The sequence below is a fragment of the Talpa europaea genome, assembly GCF_964194135.1.
Source record: "Talpa europaea genome assembly, chromosome: 8".
NCBI classification, from domain to species: Eukaryota; Metazoa; Chordata; class Mammalia; order Eulipotyphla; family Talpidae; genus Talpa; species Talpa europaea.
The window spans coordinates 94,313,898-94,340,022 of record NC_140075.1 but is presented as its reverse complement, the minus strand read 5'-3'; the positions used below and the strand labels follow the sequence as shown (position 1 = coordinate 94,340,022).

Here is a 26,125-nt window from a genome sequence, read left to right as displayed (position 1 = left end):
GAGATTGGTAATATGGATCAACAAATGGAGCTGAATTAGGGAGTTCGAGTTTGACTTTATTTTATAAGTGTTTATCCCAGGGCTCTGATACCAGAATACTCATGTAGCAAACAAAAGGAAGGAAACCATTTACCAATATGACAGCTTCGTGAAAACTAAATAATTTACATACTACTTCCTTTAATAGTATCTCACAATGAACTTATTGTTATTTACTATTTCTGTTTTTACACATGTTGGAAAAAGACTGAGAAAGGTTATGCAGCTTGCCCAAGGTCTCTTAGCTAGTAAAAAGTAAAGTAAGGTAAAGAGATTGTTTCTTCCTCTACTTGATTGTTTCTTCCTCTACTTCCTCTTTTCCCCTTGGTTTCTGCCCTCAAATCCTCAGGAGGAAATAATAAATTCCTAGCATGATTTCTGAACCATCTTGCTGCGAATGTCCTATACTTGGACTCAGGTGTTTTTGAATTTTCCTCCAGGGCAGTGAATTTCTGCTTAAGATAATTTCCCTATCTTCAAGCAGTTTTCTAACTGATATAGGGAGAAGTCCCTCTGCTGTGGTCAGTATTCTAAAAGGGATACCTCTTTGCTTCAAACTGAGATTCAACAGCAAAGCTTAAAGATTCCTTGACTAGAATTAATTAAATCTTTTGTGTAAAAACAATCTGGTTCAGAAATGCTGAAATCTTTGGTCATGTATTCTTAAATAAGAAAGCTCAGAGCTTGTAACCCAAAATATTGCTCCTAAGAAAGCAGAACTCATAGTTTTTCCATTTTTAACTGAAAAAAGGTAAAAATTAAGGGAACATTAGTTTATAGCACTGTGTATGATTTAGAGGTATAGGATCACACCTCTTTAGATGTATGTCACCACACTAAACCCACCACCAAGGCACCCATTCTCCTCTCCACTGTGCTCCCTCCCCCACTCCCACTCCTGTAGCCTCAATTCTATAGTCAGATTTCTAGGGTTTGTTACTGGTTTGGTTTTGTCTGACTCAGTTTTTTTTTTTTTCCCCTATATATACCACACACAATTGAAACCATCCAGTATTTGTCATTTTCCTTCTGGCTTTTTTCATCTAGCATAATCCCCCTGCATTTATATTCATGTCAAAAATTGTGACAGAATATTTTAATCTGCTTTACAGTAACTAGTACTGTACCAAATGTGAAGTTGTAATTTATTCGTGTCATGCATTTGCAAGCAAGCAAGATGAATCATAACTGCTAGCCTTACAAATATTATCATTCATTGTTATGCCAGGTATCCTTTTCTCAAGAAACAAAGGAAGGTATTTATAATTAGTAGAGAACGTGCTCCTTAAAGGTCTTACTTGCAGATAGCAACTGAAAATAGTAAATATGCTAAAGAACAGACCACAGAAAATAGGAAATTTATGTAGCTAAGACATATTAAAACAAACAATACTTTACACACGAATACACATCTAGGTGTTTGGTTTAGAAGTATAATTTTCATACAGATTTGAGATGTAGTATGCTGCAGTGAAATTAACAATAGGCAAAGAGTCAAGAATCCTAGGTTCTAGTTGTTTTTAATCATAAAAATTTGTTTAAGAACACTGTTACATTTCCTTGCTCCTAAATTCCCTCTTCTTTAAAGCAAAAAAGAACACTTGATCTCAAAGTTGCCTTCTTACTGTAATATTGTAAATATTTCATGTTATTCCTTCCTACAGTTAACAGAAATCTATGATCTTGACAGCAATAATTTTCAGTATTTCTGTGTATAATTTATCGTTAGTTTTCTGGGATTATTGTTCAATCTTCTCAGATATATAAAGAAACAATTTTTGAGATGTTACAGTTCTAAACTGGTTCATAGATTCAGTGGTTCTGGAGCTCTAAGGAAACATGGGCTTTCCTTTATGGATACCTGTAATTGTGTGTGTCAGAGTATTTGCAGAGACAATATAGTTGGGATTTCATAGAACTGTGAATGTCTTTTAGTCCTCCTACCCCATAATTTCTCTACTCAGTGATTGATGGATGAGATTCAATAGTTAGGAATTTCATTTATCTGAAATAAAAATGAACTATGAAGGCTTGTTCACCAAAATGCAAATATTGTTGGTAAAGAGAACTTTCATAGTGCAGAGAGAATGACCTTCTAATCCTTTTTCAGGGGTGAGATCTCTTACCATCAGTAAGGGAACGACAGGCTATTCTTGACTCAGACAATTCAATTTATAGGATAGACATTTGATATGTCAGTCTGTTCTGTCGTAAAACATATGCATAAAATGCTGTGGGAACATGGAGAAGTGGTATTTCATCAAACTTGGAAAAGAAGTGGACATCAGGAACTTCTTCATGGGGGGAGAAGCTTCTTAAGTTTACTCTTTTAAGAACACATAGTTGGCCTCCCCGGTGGCGCAGCGGTTGAGCGCTGGATTGCGAAGCTGCCCGCAGCCTCTCCAGCGCCGGTTCGATCCCCGGCTGCTCCCCGACCACCGGAGGAGGGTCCCACATGGCGTGCAGACCTCTCCTGCCGCCCGCTGCTCCCCTCAGCAGTGTGCTTCGGTCCTTCTGCCTGCTCTGCTCCCTGCTCTGGCTCTGGTGAATTCTCTCACCCTCCCGCGCTTCTGACTGTACCCAGTGCTTATATAAATAAATACATAAATAAATAATTTAAAAAAAAAAAGAACACATAGTTGGGGGGAATGGAGAGATGTTGGTCAAAGGGTGAACTAAAATAATATGGGATTGGGGATGAAGAAGTAGGGATGAATTTAAGAAGAAAGAAGAAACAAACAAGTATTGTAGAGGTAAAGGAAATAAGTTAATATTGGTCATAATAAATTTACTAGCAGCGGATATATATTTGGCATATGCATTTGGAGCTCAGGTAAGGTTTGGGCAGTGTTACAGATTTAGAAATTTTTAGTAGGTGGTATGTGAAACCATTGGCATGAATGGACTTATCTAAAGTGAATGACACAAGATGTGAATTAGCCTAAGAAACAAATATTACATTGCTTACCTGTCTCTTCTGCATTACTCTGAGATCCATGGGGCAGTTTATATATCTTTGTATATAGCCAGGACTTAACATATTATCTGACAATTAGTAAATGTTTAATAAATAGTTGGGTTACATCATTCTATATGGGGTTATTTTCTAAATACCTCATCAAAGTGCCCAGCAGGTTTAATTGCAATACTTTTGCATTAAAAACTGATCTTGATACAACTCAAAGGTTAAATTCAAACCTATTAGTTTTCATCATCACAGGTGGAAACACTTGACAAGGAAGTTAATCACCCATGAAGAGTTTGCTTATTTATGAATGACAAGTGATTTGATAAACAAATGAAGGGGAAATAAGTATATGAAGGGAAAAGGAAATTCATGTGACAGTATTTTTTTTCAGATGAAAAATAGAAATGGCCATTCCCCAACTCAGCCTTAATTTTAAAATGCTAGAAATTTTGCCTAAATGTGAGTTAGGGTACACAATGAGATTTTTCTAAGGACAGATGTTAAGGGAAACCCCTGAAATTATAAGAGGCCAGGGTTGGCCAATTTATTTTTATGATAGGAAAAGTATTAAGTTTTTGCAACTTTTTTATACCCATATTTCTGAAAATACCTTCATGTTGATTGAAAAAAAATCTAAATTTCTATTTTATAATACAAAGAAACCCATTTCATCAAATTGATTTCTGAAATCACATGATTTTGGATTAATTCTCTAGTAAGCTTTCAAATTGTTATTTCTTTACAAGTAAAACAAAACAAAATAAAAGGTTTAAGCCTAATGATACAGATATACTAAAAGAATATAATAAGTCAAATGTTAGCTTTATATATCATCAAATAACTGATGGATAAGAATACATCTAAACTTATAAATCACAAGCATAAGTATGAACTATATAAGAACAATTTTTGTTAAGTGTTGTCAGGGACCAAAGAGCTAGAATATAGCACTTAATATTTTACTAGTGTTACTATGGGGGGAGGGGGAGGATGGAGGGATTAGAGTCAAAATAAGGGGGGTGGGAATTTAACCAAGATGAAAATGCATACATTGGGCAAAAATAAAAATGATGTAAAAATATATATAAAATAAAATAATAAAAAAATGAACAATGATGTAAAAAAATATATAAATAAAAAGAAAATTGAAAATTAAAAAATATTTTACTAGTGTTAGATATTTTAATTCTAACACAATTTTTTATGTCATCACTTCTTTATTTTACTGATGAAGAGTATATTATATAATGTGTTGTAGAAAGACTAGAGAGATTAGAAAAGAGAATGTTAAAGTCTTGAGACTAAGTCCTATTCTTTTCTGTTGTAGTTGAGTCTGAGTTTCCTTGCAGAAAAATCAGGGTATTTGAGGATCCTCTTTAATGTTGAGTACAGTTTGAGTTTTTATGACTTATAACTAAAGTCCCTTATTTGTAAAATCAATCCTTTTATATTATTTTCAATTGCATAACAAAAACAAGAAATCACATTTTACTGTATTAAATACAAGTTCTATGTTGAATTTTTGGAAAGGAAGTGGTTGATCAAAAACTGAGTATATTGGTGAATATCACCTTTCTATTGTCTTTCTACAATCTGGTCTCAAAGTGCTACTAAACTAAGCAGAAAATGAGAAGATGGATAAAGCAGAAAAACTGAGATCAGAATGGTTACTCAGTGACCCATGGATAAATTAATGTAGTTTTTATATTTTATATTAAAGAAAAACATGTTTTCCTTTCTGGAAAACATGACTACAAGACACATTGGTCATCTCCAATTTCTGACCAGAATTACACCAGACAGACAATTTCTTTCACTCAGAGCTGATCATTCTCTCTTTAGAGTAATGGTATTGTGATAGACAGGAGAAACACAATTGGTATTTTTCCCCATTTTTTATGAAAAGGAAGCTTTATGAGTGCTTTATTCTGTATACTACTAAGACTCATTTAAAGTTGAGTAAAATAAGAGGCAAAAAGAATGATAATAAATTTGACAATGGCTAATAACCTTTCCCTTTCAAGAAAACTGTGTATTAATATTTTATGTCTTACTTCAAAAAAAAAAAAAAAAGGAAAGGCAATAGACAAACATAATAGTACCATAGTACCTCGATAATTGATGATTTCTGTCCCAAGCACCGGAGTCATCTCCAGGACTGTGATGAAGGCTTTGTCCATAGATGTTAGAGGAAAAGGAGACATGCGGTGTCTTCTAGCCACCTTGGTGATATCGACAGCACTGTGACCTAAACAGGAAGACAACTATCTAAGAATATGATGCTGAAACACTGAATAAAAAGGGGTGAATAGCAACAATTCTCAATTTCATATGTCCCCAAAAGAAGAGTGTAAAATGAGATATTTTCTCCTGTTTCCAAAATTTAGCCTGCTTGGATGGCACATAAGTCAAGCTAGCAATGTTATATCATGTATTAAAACTTAGTGAAACTTGATATTGGCCAAACAACTTTGAGTGTTTACTATGCGTTGTAGCACTGTTCTAATTTAAATCATTAATCTTCACAACAACTGAATGGGGAGAAATGATTTTCCTTCTTTGCTGATGAAAGAGATTTAAAGAGATAACATTATCTTGGCCCAACTCACAGAAGTAGTACAGAAGAGAAAGGATTCAAACCTGGGTACTCTTGAGTTCGAAGTCCATGTCCTTAACTACTATACCAAACTTTGAACAGTTAATGAGCTAGTGAGTAAAATGAAAACACCTTATATTGAATTTATTTAGGATTTCAAATTTTTCTTTCTTCTAAAAAAGGCATAGGAAAGTATAGTATTATTTAGCTATGCACTCCCTACATAACCTCACCCACATACTAAAACTCCCAATTCCATATCTCCATTCCCAACCTCTACTCTCATCTCTAGATTTAGATATCATCAAATAGCCAGTGCATAAGAATATCCTTTTTTAACCTTATAAATTACTTATATTCAATTGGGAATGTAACAGGCAATTCAAATTTAACATGTTTGAAATCACTCTTGATTCCTCATCCTCCTATCCTACTCACATGATGTCTTATTCTCTTGCAGTTCCCAACTCAGTAAATAGCAACTCCATTCTTCTAGCTATTAGTCCAAAGCTTTGGAAAGACCCTTGATTATTTCTTTTCTTTAGGGCCATATCTCAATTACCATTGAAATATCTCTAGAATGTAATAATTTATCCACCATCTCCATTACTATTACTACAATAGTTGGGAAATTGAATAGCTTGTAAACTGGTCTCCCTGCTTCTATCTTTGTACCACTTCAAATTATTCTCCACATCGAACTAACAATGATCCTTTTAAAATGAAAGTTAGGTTGCACCAATCTCTGCTCACAACTCTTCCAAACCAATATATTATGGTGCCCCCATTCTTATCTCCTATCATTTCTCCTCTTACTCACTGTGTGCTAGCCATGTTAGTTCCTTGCTTCTCCTTGAGCATGCCAAGTGCATTGTTCTTCAGGGTCTTTGTACGTGTTGTTTCATCTACTTGGAATATTATTCCTCAGATACAATAGCTTCAATCCCCCTCATTTCTTTCAGGTGTTTGCATCTCATCAAAGAAGTTTGTGTGAAATATTCTATAAGAATATTATACCATTTACCTATCAAACACATATCCCTATTGTATTTACTTGCTTATAGGTTCTTTTTCTAAGCAGAATGTAAGCTCCACAGGAGGATTTGTTCACTTACTATCTCTAGAATAGTATTTCACAAACTAGGAAATAAAAATGAATATTTTCTGAATTAAATGAATCATTAACTGACAAAAAAGGAAATCCTTGGGTTACTATATCCTGTTCACAAATGACTTGATCTTTTCTTTGGAAACTTAAAGGTCTATATTCCAAAAGGTAAAAAGAAAAGGAATAACTACAAGCACTATAACTTGGTTACCTTAACTGCTATCCACAAATCCCTTCTTTGCTAGCCACACTGCAGCTAAAAGTGGCCATATGATATAGTTATCATCAATGAGATACAGGAAGAAGTCTTTGGGGGCAGGATTCCTATTACAAATAAAAAGATAAAGGAATAAAGCTTTAAGAGGAGAAAGTTTTGCCCTTACACATTCTTTCTACTTGAAACATGGCTATATACTGGAAGGTGATATAGCCATTTTTCAATGATGAAGAAAAAAGAGCCGGAGTTCATGATGACAGTGTTGAGCAGCAGTACAAGTCCTGACCTGCCTGACTCCAGATTTTTGATATGTGAGACAGAAAGCTCCCATCTCTTTAATCCACTGCCTAATGATTTTATCTGTATCTCTCAGTAGTCTATACATTTCTGGTCACTGTAACTTATTCAATTTAGTTTTCCTAATTCTAGTAGCTTTTTTAGACATATTCACAGAATTGACTTAAAGATACGTCCCCAGTGAGTTTCCATTCTAAGATGAATGACATTGTCATAGGTACTCAAAGAAAAAAACATCAAAGATGTTTGTTTTTAGGAAATTTCTCCCCTTGGTCAATCACAGAATTACAAATTTTCAGAACTTTAAGGTTCTTAAAGACAATTTAGTGCTAAATATGAAAAAAATTTTCTGCTCACAATTTAAGTAAGTGAATAATTAAAGAAAGGGTTATAGATAATTTACTATTCTTTTTTTTTAAAGATTTATTTATTTATTTATTTATTTGTTTGTTTATTTATTTATACATACATACATACAAGCACTGGGTACAGTCAGAAGCACGGGAGGGTGAGAGAATTCACCAGAGTCAGAGCAGGGAGCAGAGCAGGCAGAAGGACCGAAGTACACTGCTGAGGGGAGCAGCGGGCGGCAGGAGAGGTCTGCACGCCCGTGGAACCCTCCTCCGGTGGCCGGGGAGCAGGGGAGCAGCAGGGGATCGAACCGGCGCTGCAGAGGCTGCAGGCAGCTTCCCAACTCAGCGCTCAACCGCTGCGCCACCGGGGAGGCCCAATTTACTATTCATTTATAGTTGAAAAGTAAATTTATTTACAACTCACTTTCAACAGTCCTAGCCTTATCATTCAAATGTCATAATAAAAACATATTGTCACAGGCAGTGTTATTGGAGACAATGACAGAGATAGGTGTTTCTGCTTTTTATTCATCTTTTCTCTAAAATATATTTTACTTTCTTTATGGTACTTAATTGTTTACGATCTTTTAGGAGCTGTCCTTCTAAAATACTTAGTTTTTGAGGGCAAAATTATACATTTTAACTTTAGAGTTTATTTGTTGCATATGCTTATAGAAGAATAGAATTTTCTTATTAGAAAGCAAGTGTGATTTCAGTAATACACACATCCATTTAGCAGTATGTATCAAGGGCCTCCCTGGTGGCGCAAGGGGTTAAGACACAGCCTATGAAGCTATCTGCAGCCACTGCAGCACGAGTTTGATCCCCAGCCAGGGAGATACCCACATGGCGTAGCAGAACTCACCTGACTCACCTGCTGCTCCCTCAGCAGTGTATTTCGGTCATTCGACCTGTTCTATTCCTCACTCTGTCTCTGGTGAATCCTCTCACCCCCCACACCTCTGGCCTGTAGCCCAGTTCTTGCATGCATAAATAAATAAATAAATCTTTTTTTAAAAAAGAAATATGTATCAAATATATTTTGTTAATTAGGCACAATTAGGGATCTGGGATAACAGAGTAAGCTATACCCTCCCATGAAGAACATTATAGCTCAACAGAAAGGATGTAAGTCAACAGAAAAACAAAAGCAGCAGAGTAGTAACATGCCCAACAGCTCTCTAACTATAGAGATAGGTAGTTCTCTCTCTTTTTTACTTGGAAATTTCAGTGTGGATATCAACTAGCTTGGAAAAATCTTTCCCATATTAAAATGTTTTCTTTTTTTTTTTTTTAATTTTATTGTTATATTCCCCATACAATTGCAGCCCCCCATTCTGACCCCAATCCCTCCCCTCCCGCCCCCGCCCCCCTAAAAGTGTCTCTGGTTCATAGTTTTTTGTTGATTTTGATTTTCACTTTCTTATAGTTATTCATTTTCCTGGTCCCTTATTTAAGTTTTCTAGATTCCTGCTATGAGTGAGACCATCCGGTATTTTTCTTTTTCTTTTTGGCTTATTTCGCTGAGCATGATCCCTTCCAGTGCCATCCATGTTGCTGCAAATTGCATGTGTTTATCTTTTTTGAATGCTGAGTAATATTCCATGGTGTATATGTACCACATCTTCTTGATCCAGTCATCTATTTTTGGGCATTTGGGTTGTTTCCAAAGCTTAGCTATTGTAAACAGTGCTGCTATAAACATAGGTGTGCAGGTGCTCTTTGGAATTGATGTTTCTGTTTGAGTGTTATTTTTATACTGACCGTCTTTGATTTTTTACTCATTTTATTTTGTGTAGACTCTGGAGGTTTATTTTTGTGTATACTCTTGGCAGGGGGAAGTTATCTTGGAGCTTACACAAAATATCTTATAACAATCTATTTTAAGTTGAAAATAAACCACATACAAAAACTACTCTTTTCTATCGCCTCAATACCATTTTATGTTATTTAGTGTAACAAACTGAATCTTTATATATTGTGTATTCATGAACATAGTCTTAAAGTCTTTTTATGCTTTTATCTTTTAAATTCTCTACCAAAATAATAGTACCTTACATAATACATTATGATATTATTTGTATATATTTACCTTTACTGGTGAGCTAGATATTAATTTGATTTTGTTTTGTTGTTTAGTGTCATTTTGTTTCAACCTGCAGAACTACCTTTAGCATGCTTTTATTAATACGGACTTATAGTAGAGTTTTAAGTCTAGGAGTGTGATAGTTTCATTCCTCTTTTTTGTCAAGATTGTTTTGGCTACTCAGGGTCTTTGTGGTTCCATGTAATTCCAACAATATTTGCTCTATTTCTTTTTTTCTTTTTTAATTTTTATTTATTTTTAAATTTTTAAAAATGATTTATTTTTTATTTTTATACAAGAACCAGGGTACAGGCCAGATGTGCGTGAGGGTTGAGAGGATTCACCAGAGACAGAGTGGGGAACAGAACAGGCAGACTGAAGAAATACACTGCTGAGGGGAGCAGCAGGCAAGACAGGAGAGGTCTGCTTCATCATGTGGGATTCTCGCCGGCCGGCTGGGATTGAACCGGTGCTGCAGAGGCTGCGGACAGCTTCACAGTGTGGCGCTTAACCTCCTGCGCCATCAGGGAGGCCCATTTGCTCTATTTCTTTGAATCTTTGACAGAGAGTGCACCAAATCTATATATTGTTTGGGTGGGATGGACATTTTAACATTAATTCTTCCAATTCACAACCATGGACTATCTTTCTATTTCCTAGTATCTTCTATTTCTTTTAACAATGCCTTAAAGTTTTCATTAAATAGGTTTTTTTTTTTTTTACTTTCCTTGTTAGGTTTACTCTTAGGTACTTAATATATGATTACTTAGGCACTTAATATATGCTACTTTACTATATGATTTATTGATACCAATGTTTTTATGTACAGTACAAGCTATCTGCAAATAGTGATAGTTTACCTCTTCTTTTACAAACTGGATTGCTTTTATGTCCATTTGTTCTTTCTCTTGCCTAACTGTTCTAGCTAAGACTTCCAAAACTATGTTGAACAGTAGTGGTGAGATCTATCACCTTTCTCGTGTACCCAGTCTTAGAGGAATAGCTTTCAGTTTCTCACCATTGAGTATGATGCTAGTTGAGTTTGTTATAAATGGCTTTTATTTTGTTGTGGTATTTTCCTTTTTTTCTCATTTTACTAAGAGGTTTTTTTTTGAAATCATAAATGGATGCTGAATCTTGTCAAATGCCTTCTCTAAATAGAGTGATATGATTTTTGTCTTTTCCATTGTTGAAGTTGTGAATTACACTGATTTGCATTTGTTGAACCATCCTTGCATCCCTGGAACAAACCCCAGTTGTCTATAATTTATGATCCTTTTACTGTACTGTTGAATTTGGTCTGCTAAAATTTTGTTGAGGATTTTGCATCTGTGTTTATGATAAGAGATATTGGTCTATAATTTTCTTTAATGTCTTTGTCTGCTTTTGGTATCAGAGTATTAGTTTTGTTTGAAGGTTTTGCAGAACTCACCTGTAAAACCAACTGGCCCTGAGATTTTGTACTTTCCTGGAGACTATTGATTGTTGTTTCAATTTCCTTGCTTATAATTGGTTAGTTCAGATTTTCTCTTTCTTCCTGATTTAGTCTTAGAAGGTTGTATGCTTCTAAGAATTTGTCCATTTCTTCCAAGTTTTCTAATTTGTTGGCATAGACATTCACAGTTATCTCTTATGATCTGGGGTGGATATGAATGTAATTTACTAACTAGAGGTATGCCAGTTCTTTTTCTGGGGCGTTCAATCTCTTGTTCCCTGTGGTGTCTGCCTGTGGTACTATAGGCTCTCTGGCAGTGTAGCAGCAAGTTTTTCTGCTCTCCTTTATTAGTAGTACCCTCCAGGCACTGAAACAAAGCTAATTCAAGTGCCCCAAGTCAGGTGAAACAGAAACCAGCCTTTCAGGCAGCTCTATAAAAACTGTACTGTTGGACACTTGCTCTAGTTTAGTACACTCTTTTCCCTGCCTTTTAAGGGAGAAGTTGCTGCATGGATGCCTTTTCTTCATTGTGCTGAGACATACCATTTCAGGCCCTCTGGTGACAATACAAGTTGCACTTGGTCTCCCCTGTTTTTAGTGGCACCCAGGTACCAAAACAATGTCAGCTCCATCAATGCTCCTAGTCAGGTAAGAGAGTAACCAGTTCTTTGGGCAGTTCTGAAAAGCTGAAATGCTGGATATACATTCCACATTTCTCTTTCCTTCTCCCTCCAGTGAAAGACTTCAAGACACATGGTTCCTGATGATCATGAGGTCATAAGGGCAGATCACAGGTAGTGATCTGCTTACCTATTTTACTGTAGCCTTTTATGCCTTATTTTTGGCTTTGCACTTGACTGGGTTATTTTAACTACTTAACTGGCTACTCATTCTTACTTAGTTGGCTTCCAACTTCTCATAAAGTTATCTTGGTCCATATATTGCAGTTAATTTCCTGTCTCTGTGAAAATTAGGAGTTGTACTTTCTAGTCTGTTTTCTTAACTTAATATTTTTAGCTATATTGTATATATTGCAAATACTTTAGCTACATTGTATATATACAATATTGACAATGAAGAAGCTAAAAGATTGACTGAAAGTAAAATATGAGTCACAATTTTTCATGTAAAACAATAATGGGAAAATTTATGAAAGCAATACAAGTAGGTTTCACAAATAAAAAATGAGAAAAATATTTGAGAACTTGGCAAATAAACTACATGAAGATATATTAAAGAAAATGACTTATTCAGGAGATTAAATGGGAAAGTTGGAAAGGCAGTGCTTATAAATAGTAACTCAATACATATTTGTGGAAGCAAATTGTTAATTGCCTTTAGCAACATAAAGAAAATTTGAGTAAGTGATAATAAGCACTGTTTTCTGAACCAGTAAGTGCCAATCAAGATGGTAAGGGAACACACATTGCAGCAGGAAAAGAATTAGAAAGATTTCAAAAAAATAAGAACTACAAGAAATTAGCATATTTCTTTAAAGACTAATTTGTAATTATCTTTTCTGGAGATCATAGAGAAAAGATATTTTATGTTCTTAAATAGCAGGATATTAGAACATTAACAAAGTTAATGTTCTATCTGGAATAGACTAACCAAAGAGTATAATAATACATAAGATTAACCAAAGAGTATAATAATACATCTCTGGCCAAGAGTTAGTAATAGGTCTTGAGTCTGGATAGCAGTAATGAGAATGAATAGAGGTAAGAACTAGAATGAAAACAAAAGTAATCTCTAGAGAAGTAGCAATTAAGAAAAATAGAACTGATAACAAAAAGATTAGTGTTTTTGCTAGTGTTTATTGTTTTTCTTCCCTGGTCCCATTCTGATTTCTTACTCTGAGTGTTATGTTACCCCTTGACTGCTCTGATGGCCCAAAGTTACTTTCTCATTCATATAATAACTCACCCTTTCAACTCATTTATTGGGAAGACAATCAAGATCTTAAGAAGAGTAACAATGAATAAGATAGATGAGGTATTACAACAAGTCTTTAGGGTGGAATGGAGGAAACAGTGACAAAGACTGCAAAGTACAATGCTACAAACAGACTTGCCGTAAAGTGAGGAAACTATAAGATACTTGAGTAAAACACAAGAGGGGCATTTTGCTCAGATTTGTGAGATGACAGAAAAACTCTTGGAGGAAATGTAGGATAATAAGCAGGAGTTATCCAAGGGAAGAGATAGGACAACATAATTTCGGAAAAGAGTAAACTATTTGTAAATTGAAAGTTTGTGTCATGGGTGCACTGAGTTCAGGGTGAGAGTGGAAGTAAAATTGGAGGTTAAACACAAACCAGATTGTAAGCAATATTAAGGAGTCTGACTTTAAGAAAAATAAAAAGCTATTAAAGAGTGAAAGTCGGTAAAAGAGTATGAAAGGTTTGGACTTGCAAAGATAAAAATGGCTGCAGGAATTGGGATAAAAACCAAATACTGTTAGGCTTTCTTGGTATGGGCAACTATATGGATAGAAATGTCACTCCTTGAGATATATGATGAAAAGAAGATTCAGATAACAAATTTAGCTTTAGTCATGTTGATTATGAAATATTTGTAAAATATCTAAGAAGCTATCGATAATAGATGTTTGGAAATATAAGTCTTAAGTTGAGAGAACGGATATGGGTTGGAGTGATAGATTTGGTTTCTGAAGCATCATGAATTGCTCCTACAGAAGAATGTGTATGTAAAGTCTAAGAGAACTCTGAGTAACAATGATATTTAATGACTGGAAAAAAAAATAAAAGGCTTCAAAGAAGCTGCAGAAAAAGGAAATGGTTAGCCTGAAAGAACAATGCTAAGAAAGATTTCAACAAGGAGGGAGTGATTAAAAGTAGTATCTAATTTTGAGCTTTAGGCTTTCTCTTTTCATATCTAATAACAGTTATGAATGCACCCACTTTCTTTTTCTTTTCTGATTATATTTAAATTTTTTAATGTAGCACTTCTTTCTTACATAATTTTTAATTTTTAGACAATATACAATTTCTCCCCTCAGGTGTGGTCACCATAGTTCTCCCTCCAAAGCACCTATAGTCCATCACCATATTCCCTTGTGCTCTTCCCCCAATTTTCACCCCTTCCTACACCATTCTTTCCCCCCTCCCCTCTCGGATGTTTCAATATTTATGGCCAGCTTTCAAGATTTGTCTTTGTCTGACTCTTTGTTTAGTTTTCTATATTACACATGTAAGTGAAGCCATCTGATATTTATCTTTTTCCTTCTGACTTATTTTGCTTTGCATCAACCCTTCCAGCTCCATCCATGTTACCACAAATGGCATGAGTTTGGTTTTTTTGATCACTTAGTAGTATTCCATTGTGTATATCTATCATATCTTTATGATTCATTCATCTGTTTGGAGGTATTTAGGTTGTTTCCACATCTTGACTATTGTAAATAGTGCTGTAATAAACATAGAGTTGCAGCTTTCCGTTCACATTATTGTTTTTGTGTTCCTTGGGAAGATTTGTTGGAGTAGAACAGATGGATTGTATGGCAGATCCATTTCTAGTGTTTTGAGGAACCTTCACATTGCTTTCCATAGTGGCTGGACTACTCTACAATCCCACCATGAATGCATCCATTTTCTTAAAACTGAGTATCCAGAGGTGGCAGCCAGTTTATCTGATAAATTTACCTAAGATTTATGGGCTTTAAGGATTAATTTATTACCCTAACCAGTTTACAGACTTTCATTGAAGTAGAAGTTTTTTTTTAAAGAGATAATGCCTTCACTCTAAAGAATAATTATAATAATAGTAATAGCAGTAGTACTTGTAGAGATAACATCAATAATTATAGTTAACATTTACTGTTTAGTGTTTATAGTTAACATTAACATTTACAAAACATTTCACTGTTTAATTTTCCCAACACCTCATGAGGCAGACACGCTTTAACCCTCATATGCAGACAAAGAAATTGAGGCACACTTGCCCAAGTTCACACAGTTACTAAGTAGGGAAATCAAGATTTGACCATAACTAATTTAACTCTAAAGCATGCCTTCTTTTATAAGATGAGCTAATAAGGACAGGTGCTTGAGACCTGTAGATTTTTCATTCTATCACAAAATATGCTAAAAAGGCAAGCACTTGATCTGTTTATGTGTAAGCCTGTATTTGAGAAATGCATTTATTTCAAGGGTGCACCACAAATCTAACTTATTGAAAATTATAATTTCTTTCTTAAAATTCATGATTTGAATCTATAGTATTTTAAATACTAAAGAGTTTTAATGGACTTGAGCTACCATTATAGCTGATATTGATCAACTTGATAGTGGGTTGATAGACATGTTTGCTAAAGATACTTAAGGTCACTATCAATAAAATAATGCTAGTAAAAGTGGAATATCTGACAGTTTGTTAGGGCATTATAAATGTATGTGAACAAGAAGAGATACAAGGGGAATATAGCTAGGAAATCATTCAGTACATAATAATTTTAAATTAAATCTAATTTCTGAAACCTTTGCCTGGAGTATTAAGACAAATGGGAGGAAACTCTAAAAATCATAATGTTTAGTTGATTAGAATGAGACTAGCAAAATTTTATACATAAAGTAGAAAAAGTAAAGTCTTGCAGAAAGTTAGGAGTGGCAGACAAACTAACATATCTAAAATTTTTCATTTAATAGTTCTGGTAAGAATTTTAATGGGTGATATTTATCTCATCTGCATCCCACTGAACCTGGTTCCATCATATAATAAATGTTTGTAATAAAACAGTAATGTCTTCAAGTAAACATGTCTTTAAGATAAAATTATTTTTAAATTAAAAGCCCATTAGAACCTAGGATGAATGTTCTAGTCTCTGAGAACTGGAAAAACAATTTGGAAGAAGAGAGTTGCTTGAAAAGGAGGGCAATGCTGAGTCAGTTTTGAAAGAGAGTCATGGAAATCCCTTATTGCATGCAGTAGTGACTCAACTGAACCATTTACCAATATCTTGCTGCTGAAGTAGTAAAATGTCTTAATTCATTCAAAGGAGAAAGTCAGTCTGTCTATATGTAACTCAAAATCTAATCTCTATTTTACTTATTTGATAGTTTGTTCAAATAAGAATCTCGGAAATTGTCAGAAAGGAAGTAATGAGAGAAACCTGGATGTAAACTGCACTGTTTCCTATTTAGTAGCAATGAAGGACCTCAAATGGAACGTTATAAAAATTTTACATGAAATTACCTACTAATGAAAGAACAAGTTTGCTACTGAACAGTTAACATTGATGGGAAAACTTTACTATATCTCATCTGTCACCAACATAATCTTGGTAAAATTGTATGTTTTGATCATTTCCTATTATTGGGATGTTTGACACCTTTCCTATACAGGGAGCTAAAACTCTAAAAGTAGCAAAAATTTCTTGATTTTGTTTTCCTAACCCATGGTATTATGACTCCTGTTTTTAGTGATGATCCATTTTATTTGGCTTATTACTAATAATAAGTTTTGCAAAGCCCTACAACTTATTAAGAAACTTTACTATCAATTTCACCCTCAATCTTTAGGAAAGGTAGAGAGAAAACAAATCCTGAAAATCAAATTAGCTAAATTCTTAGAGACTATTGAATTTCCATGGCCTAAGGTATTATCTTTAATGTCTGTGAGATCAAATCATATGTAGGTATATAGCCTTTGATTAATTTGGCTGTTTGATTTTCCAATTTTGTTGAGATATAATTGACCATACAGCATGTGTAAGTTTAGGGTATAAAGCATGATGATTTGACTTTCATATGTTGTGAAATAATTATTACAGTAAGTTTACCATCATCTCTTATATATAAAAGAAAAAAAGTAAATTTCTTTTCTGGTTATGAGAACTCTTAGTAAATCCTGAAAACTCTCCTAACAACATTCAAGTATACCATATAGCTATGTTAGCTATAGTTACCATGTTATACATAGCACCCCTAGTACTTATTTATCTTTTGAATGCCTAACCCATTTTCTCTGCTCCCTAACCACCACCTCTGGTGAGCAAAATAGATCTCTTTTCCTATGAATATGGCATTTTTTAAAAATTCCATGTATAAGTGAGATCATATAGTATTTGTCTTTTTTTTCTAACTTATTGTACTTAGCATAATGCCTCAAGGTTTATTTATGCTGTTGCAAATGAAAGTTTTTCTTTTCTTTTTTCAATTGGTGAATAATATTCCATTATATATAGTCATGCATTACTTAATGATGTGAAAAACTGATGTGGTTCCAACAGGTTATATCATATAGTTTAGGTATGTGTGAGGCTATTCCACACAGGTTTGTGTAATTACACTCCATGACATTTGAGCAATAACAAAACACCTAACTATGAATTTCTCAGAACATGCCCCCATTGTTAAGTCACATTACTGTCTGTATATCACAATTTATGCATTCATTTGCAGATGGACACTTCTGGTTCTTTCTGTGTCTTGGCTATCATAAATAATGCAGCTATGAACATGGGTGTTGATGGTTTTCTCACATCAATGCTTTTTATTTCCTGTGGAAATATTCCTAGAAGTGTAAATGCTGGATCATATGCCAGTTTTTCAGTTTTTGAGAAATTTCCATACTATTTTCCATATTGGCTGTATCAATTTACAATCCATCATCAGTGTATAAGGCTCCTTTTCTCCACATCTTTGCCAGTATTTATCAGTCTTTTCAATGATGGCTATTCTAATAGATGTGGGGTGATATCACATTGTGATTTTGATTTGCATTTTCCTAATGGCTTAAAAGTTGAGCATCTTCCATGTACCTGACAATTAACTGTATATCTTCTTTGGAAAATGTCTATTTAGTTCTTTGCAAACTTTTAATTTTGATTGGTGGTTATGGAGTTGTAAAAGTTCTTTGTATATTGTGGATATTAACTGCTTATTAGATATATCATTTGCAATTGCATATTTTCCCCATCCATAGGTTGTCCTTTCATTTTTTTCCATTCTATCCTGTGCAGCAGCTTTTTAATTTGATGTAGTTCCATTTATTTTTTATTTTGTTTCTTTTACTTTAGGTGTCATAGCCAAAAAATTCTTGCCAAGACCCAAGTCAAGGAGCTTTTTACTTAGGTTTTCTTCTATGAGTTTTATGGTTTCTGGTCTTACATTTAAGTCTTTTTAATACACTTTAATTTTTGTGAGTTCAGTAAGTAGAGGCCTATTTCGTTGTTTTATATATGGTTATACAATTTTTCAGGTGGAGATTGTCTTTCCTCTATTCAGTATTCTTGACCTCTTTGTTAAGTATTAGTTGCTTGTGTATTCAAACAACTCGATTCTGTTCCATAGGTCTGTGTCTGTTTTTATGCCAGTACCACACTGTTTTGGTTACTTTAGCTTTATACTATATAGCTTGAAACTAGGAAGTGTTGTCTCTCACTTTGTTCTTACTCAGGATATCTTTGACTATTCACAGTCTTTTGTGGTTTCCTATCTATTTTAATATTATTTTTCTACTTTTTGTAAAAAATACCATTGGATTTCATAGGTTTTTTTTTTTTTTTTTTTAATCTGTACATGGTTTTGGGCCTCCCCTGGTGGCACAGCGGTTGAGCACTGGGCTGCGAAGCTGCCCGCAGCCTCTGCAGTGCTGGTTTGATCCCCAGCCCCTGGCGAGGGTCCCACATGGTGTGCAGACCTCTCCTGCCGCACTCACTGCTCCCCTCAGCAGTGTATTGCGTCAGTCTGCCTGTTCTGTTCCCCGCTCTGGCTCTGGTGAATTCTCTCACCCTCCCGCGCTTCTGACTGTACCCAGTGCTTGTATAAATAAAAATAAATAAAACTTAAAAAAAATGTTTCATAAAAAAAAATCTGTACATGGTTTTGATTAATATAGATATTTTAATAACATTAATTCTTTAAACAAATGGACATGGGGTATCTTTTGTGATAAGTGATAATGAACTATTTTTCAGTTGTCTGCTGGCTATCTGTATGTCTTCTTTGGAGAAGCATCTATTTCATTTTATGCCCATTTTTGATTGGGGTTTTGTTTTTTTTGTTGAATTATATGAGTTCCTTCGAGATGTTGGATATTAATCCCTTGCAGGATGTAAGAGATGTAAGATATGCAAACATTTCCCCCCATTTGGTAGGATGTCTTTTTGTTTAGTGATAATTTCTTTTACTGTGCACTTTTTCAGTTTGAGGTGGCCCCATTTATTTATTTTTGCTTTTATTTACCTTGCAGTTGGAGTTGAGACCCCAAAAACATCAGTGACTCCAATGTTGTGGAGAGTTTTGTCCATGTTTTTTTCTATGTATTTTACGGATTCAGGTTTTACATTCAAGTCTTTAACCCATTTTGACTTAAATTTTGTTTTCTATTTTTTTTTCTTGCCTGATTGTTTTCGCTAGGACTTCTACAACTATGGAGAGTAACAGTGGTAAGAGTTGTCTTATTCTTGATCTTGGAATAATAGCTTTCAATCTTCCAATATTAAGTAATATTAGCTGTCGACTAGTCAGTCATATGTGACCTTTATTATCTGAAGTTCACTTCTTTCAGACCATAGTTAGAAAGTTTTTATCATGAACAGTTATTGAAATTTGTTGAATACTTTTTCTGCATCTACTGAGATATATCTCATATAACTTTTTCTTTTCTTTTATTAATGTGATGCATCACATTTATTAATTTGCACATGTTGAACCACCCTTGCAGTCAAAGGATAAATTGCACTTAATCATGGTGAACGATTTTTTTAATGTATCGTTGGATTCAGTTTGTTAATAATTTACTCACTCAATTATGTTTATTGAGGAAAAGTTGGTTTACATGATTGTATTTGTTTTAGCAGATATATGTTCAAACTTCTACAACTGTATGTGTCACACCATGCTCACCACCAATAATCTTCTGCCATGCTTCACTGGGCCTCCTCCTTCCCCTTATTCTCCCTGTCACCCTCCCCTTATGGTTTCCTTGGTTTAGCCATCAGATGTCAGGCGTTGGTTATTGGTTTGGCTTTGTCTCACCCTTTTTTTTATTTCTCTGTATTCCACATACAAGTGAAACCATCTGTTGTTTGTCTTTTTCCTTCTGACTTATTTTGCTTAATTTTGCGAATATTTTATTGAGAATTTTTACAACTATATTCATCAGGGATATTGGCCTGTAGTTTTCTTTTCTTGTAGCATTTTTGTCTGGCCTTGGCATGAGGGCAATGAAGGCCTTGTAAGTGAGTGTGAATGCTCCTGCCTTAACAATTTTTAAAAAATATATGAGAAAAAATGGCATTAAATTTTCCTTAAATTCTTGGTAGAATTCACCGGTGAAGTCATCTGGTCTTGGCTCTCATGAAAGTTCAGGAGATTTAAAAAAAAATTTATTATTGATTCATTCTCCTTACTAGTAATTTAGCCTTTTCTATTTCTTCCTTATACTGTCTTCGTAAGTTGTACATTTTAAAGAATTTTTCTTATAGGTGGTTCAGTTTTTTTAGTGTATAGTTATTATTGGCATAAATTATGACACTTGGCTCTTGGCTGAGAAAAGTACTGCAAACTCTGAACATGGTCCTTTTCACATTGTGTTGCAGGGTTCAGATGTGTTATCTCTATAGGCCTAATGATGCTATACAGTTTTTTTCAATGAATGGTTTAATAAACAGTCATACAACAACAAATAGAGGAAAGGATTAAAACTTAGGAATAATGAACAACTTCCTTAGACAGCTGATATACGATTGGGATTACTCAGGAAGCAATAAGGTCCGGATCGATCTATTGATTGATTATACCTCAAATTATATCTCAGATGTTCCCTGTCCACTTTTCAGCTCAGGTTGAAGACTGATGACAAATGATATCTGATACCTGAAACCACCTATAATTAAATAGCATATTGTCTTCCTTAGCATAAAATTACTATTTTATTGTTTTTATTAACATAACTCTACTATTCCAGAAAACTCTTCCCCCAAAGATAAAAACTGTAAATGGCTTTACTGCTTATTCTGGAAACTTCTTAAACAAAAAGTATCAAAAGATAGTTTATAAATCAGGGCTCTCAGATTCCCTTCCCTTGCTCTATCTGTAAGTCTGAAATGATTATATAATTATCTTTATCTAATTCTAATCAACTCTCCATATTAAAAGAGCTGTTTTAAATCAAACTTCAAAATATCATACATTCTAAGTTTTCCCTTCCATTTCTGAGACTCTGACTCTGGGACTAAGACTTTGTGGAAGTAGAATATTCCCTTATCATAATAAGAAAATTCAGCTTTATTATCAACAGTTTGCTTTGGTAATATTTTTGAGGAACCAAAGGAAAGTTACCTTTTTCTTGGACAAATTTACCAAAGTTTACTCCTCCTGGGACAATTCTAGAAAGCTCTATTAAATTCTAACACTTTTTCTTTCTCTAGGATACACCAACCTTTTGTTTGGACACATTTTTATATATGCCAAAAGAGAAGCTGATCTTAGTTTTCTTTACATTGCCTACATTTTGGAAATGTTTTCTTATGGATAGTTAATTTAGTAAATGAATATATGAAGTTACTTTGTCTTGGAGGAGGGGAACTCAAAGAAGGTTTCACACAGAATATCACACTTAAAGAATATTGAAGGATAAATGAGAGTTTCTAGAAAAATAAAGTGACTTGATATTTTATGCAAGGAGGTGGGGGTAGAATCCAAAGGAACAGAGGCAGAACATAGCATGAGAAAATGAGTAATTGCTAATAGGGTCTATATAACTACAGCAGAATTGTACATGGTGAAGTAAGAAAAAAAAAGGGACATAAATATACACTAAAAGAGCAATGGGATATTGACGTTAAGAAGTTCAGAGATAGAACAGTTTACAGCAATGAAAGAATCCTGGGTTTATCTAAGGGCATGAAACCTTAAACTTATAGAAGTCACAGAACTATGGAGCTGTGGGGCTTGTTGTGTTCCCTATGTGAATCTAAATGGCTATATGGACCATCTACATGACTGTTTCATCCTAAGAAAACATGATCAGAAAAACATGAATCATCATGATGGCCAACCATGATTAATAGCCCACAAGCCAAGAAGAGCACAACTGAAATGAAAGGTGGTCTGAAAAATAGAAATCATACATGTGAAAAAGGGCTCAAGGAAATCTTTGCTCAGTGAGAAATTATTTTTGTTGCTAAGCCCCATAATCACTATCAATGACCCACCAACATCTTAGGAGCTATAGTAATGGAAATTATGTGATAATCATTATAAAATGTAAATTTAAAGTTAATTTATTGCTATTGTTTTAATTTAGTGAATATTTGATCATCTCTCCCCTGACTCATATTTCTCACATTTAGGCTTTAGTAAGGAATTAGAAATCTTTAAATCTCTTATAATTGAAGATCCTTCTGCAGGTTCACATATCTGTCAGATATTGTGGAAACTCACAAAAGTATACAAGTTAAACAGGTCTGTTTACATTTTATTGTGTAAAAGTGTCGGGCAAACAATTAGTGTGTGCTTGCCTAACAAATCAACGATTTAAGCTAAGGTAACATATTCACAACATTAGAGAGGGGAAACAATTTAATTAAGGAAAATACAATATGAGTTTTTACCTATTTGAAGTTTTTCAATTACTTTTTTGTTAAATAATACAGACATACTACTAGAAATATAAATCATCCCATTTACTAAAACTCCCAGTGGTATAGGTATCCAGTGGAACTGTAAGTATGGTCTATCTGTATTTCTCCTCATAAAGTTCATGAAGAAAACAGAATGATATCACCATTATTAAGTGACAGGGAACAACATTAAGATAATTAGCATATACACAGCACTTTTCTCTTAGGATCCCAAAGTTTTTAAGAAACAAACTTCAATATCACATAATTTTAAGGATACAGGTAAGGAAAAGCTATTTATACAGTTTCTTTTGTAAGACTGGAAAATGAATAAAACATAAAATTAAATAACTTTTAATTTAATGTTATTAATGATCAAACAAAAAAATTAAGTTTTCTTCATTCTTCATTCAGGGCTCTATGTTCTAAAACATGCTCTCTGTGAAAGGGATATTTCAGGAACTCATATTTATAAAATAATTACAAAGTCCTGCCTAGAAGTCACTTTCTTTTTTTTTCCATTTCTTTGTAGATTTATACTATTAGTCTACATTTAGATTGTTTTCAAATAACTTTTAGGCAGTGGGACAATTAAAGTAGGCTCTCATCTTAGAACCACTCATTACTACCCTAAGTATGAGTGAGACCAAAGTTCTGGTGTCAGCTTTCAAAAACAACTGGAATAAGGGAAGTTTTCATTGATATATCTATGTTAACTAATATTTTAAAAAGCAAAAGTCCTAATATTCATTTCTTGATATAAACTTTCCCCATTGCTCTTTTTCATTCTTTCACCAAATGTTTTTCTCTCTCCTTCCCATGAAACTACAAGCTCTAATTCATTAATCCATCCCAAAGGATGACATACTTACTGGCTCTGAGAATGTTCTCCTTGCTGCTGCACCTGGACTGGACCTGCAGAGAGAGCATAAACTCAGTAATTTAGGGCTCATAACACAGATAATCAGATATATATGCATAGTTAATGGGCAAGCTCCTGAGGTATAGGAGCAAAGGCTTTATATCCCTCGCATCATAACATGTTAGTAAAACTATTACATTTGTACCATATATTTTTAGTTTATATTTTCCTTACTTTAACCAAAAAAACTGAGTTGAAGAAGAAATTTTGGGGTACAATATTGTGAACAGTACATAGGTAAAATGTAAAGCAATTTTTAAAATTGGTATGTATTTCAAATTACCATAAGTAAAACAAATTCAAGTTACCACATATTCAATTGTGAATACACACCCTTAATCTTAAGGCACTGAATCTATCTCTTGACTAAAATAATAATGCAATTCAAGGAGTGAAGTTGTAACCAAGTATTTCATTGTACTCATTTTTAGTTTGTATACATTAGTGAGGAAAAATGGAAAATTAGTGAGGAAAAATTAGTGAGGAAAAATGGAGAAATCCTCTGACACATTTATGTGTGAGTCTAATAACCTTTTTTATTTATTGATTACAATAACTGACAATAATTATAATATTGGTTATAAAAGATGCTTATGTAGGAAATCAATGATGTTTAAATAATTTATTTACCAATCCTTAGTTGTGCATATAGTTTATCAATCAGAAATCCTGCTGTTTTCAAATATTTTAGGTCAAAGTGGAATTTTTAAAAAAAATGTTACAAAACTATTGAATTCAAGGGCCACATTGGATGGCATTAACACTTGTTGACTTCAGAGGAAACTGTATTTAAACTTCACACCTCTTCTTCCCACTCCGCAGCAGCTTGCCCCAAATGGATATATACACAACAAATTAATTTCTATTGCTTAACACAATCTACTACTGTAATGAAACAACTTATGAAAGGAATGTTGCAACTTAGGGTGGGTTATGGTTGTCCTTCCCTGAAAAAAACAATTGTTAATGTTTAAAGAAAGAACAATAATAATAATTAAAAGAAAACCCACAAACATACACACAAGAAACACATACACACACACACGCACACACAGGCATCCCAAAAAAAAATAAAAAAAGGGAAAAATAATTCCAGATGTTGAAGTTATTCTCTTTTGGCCCAGACTGTTTAGTTTCCAATACATTAGAATAAGGATGCTAATCTGGAAGATAATAATCTTATGTTCTTTAACTCAGAAGTTTTATTGAAGAACAATCCTGGACCAAATGGGAAAGAAATTAATGACTAGCTAAAGAAAACAATAAAAGGAGGAAGACACAGAGTGAGGGAAAGAAAAAAAAGAGAGAGGTTTGAGGGATTAACTCTAGACAATAGAAAAGAAAGTGTGGACTTAAAGGAAGGGACAATATATAATAAATGCAGAATGTTCTGCTATTTCTTACTGAAAATATATACCAAGAGGTAAGAATGACTACTGAACTTGCTTCAAAATAAACAAGCAAGTTGGCAAATCATGGAATGAGAATAAGTGTAACTATACTACTACAGCCTTAAAGGAGAAAAGAAACAAACACTAACAGACAAATTAACAGATAAGCTTAACAAAGAGATAAACTACGTTTTAAAAAGTGATTCAAAGAACACAAGAGAAAGCTAAAGGAGTGAGAGAAAATCTGGGAGAAGGAAAAGAAAGGGATAAATGTTGAAAGACAAAACAGAGTTCAAAGAAGTTAAATGGAAGTCAAGAAAGTCTTCAACAAGATGCAGAAACAGAAGGAGTCCAAACCCATAGCGCAAAGCAATGTTTGCGAATGGAAAGCAGCTCCTTTGATCAGTAATAGTTACTCTTAAGTCGTAGCCTCTATTCCTCCAGAGTTCATCTTTAAGCCCTTCCAATCTAGAGTGGAGCTAGTGTATGGATAGAAACAAGAGATTTACAATGAACAGAGCAGTTTAGATGAGTAGTTCAAATTGTCTCATAAAATGATGCAACAGATTTATATGTCTACATGGAAATGGTGGTGAAAAACTAGCTGGCTTTACAAAACAAAACAAAAAATAAACAATGAAAAAAATACCCTCTTCCTTTGGTGACTAACAGATTAAAAAAAAAAACATTTACGGGATGAATTTAATAAAGAAACCCAAGTGCTGTTTTGTGACACCTCAAGTTAGAACTACATATTTTAAACAGTTGTGAAATGGGAATTTGGATGATGGAAACAATTAAATTCTCTGAATTTGAGCATTTTTCTAGGTTTACGAGTTTCCAACAACAGTATAACCAATGTTTTTTTATTTACATTACATTGGCCATTCGACCCAGATTTGGGGGAAATTGTTTTTAAAATTAATGATTACATGAACTTCTTTACTCTAGTGAACTGAATATATATTTTTAAAAAATTGAGGAAAATATTTTTAAAAAATGTTAGTATCTCTGCATGGACAGAATGTTCCTCAATGTTACATTATTATAGTATTAATTTTTATAAAATCCCAATATGAAGATTTTACCTAACAATGTAATGAGATTTACTTGAAAGATAAAAT

The 26,125-nt window shown here is 33.8% G+C and overlaps 1 protein-coding gene across 9 annotated transcripts in view; it reads right to left on the bottom strand.

Moving 5' to 3' along the window:
- GPHN (gephyrin) overlaps positions 1 to 26,125 on the bottom strand; it is a gene marked incomplete at both ends in the record, with an annotated part of 440,211 nt that overhangs the window by 102,526 nt on the left and 311,560 nt on the right. For 7 of the 9 annotated variants that reach the window (XM_084239843.1, XM_084239839.1, XM_084239837.1 and 4 more), the window contains 2 exons: positions 5,118 to 5,255; positions 23,561 to 23,603. In XM_084239843.1, coding sequence (XP_084095969.1) covers positions 5,118 to 5,255; positions 23,561 to 23,603 — 181 coding nt within the window. Of the gene's footprint in view, positions 1 to 5,117; positions 5,256 to 23,560; positions 23,604 to 25,417; positions 25,481 to 26,125 lie in introns of all 9 variants that reach the window. The other 2 variants (XM_084239836.1, XM_084239838.1) reach the window with 1 other exon arrangement.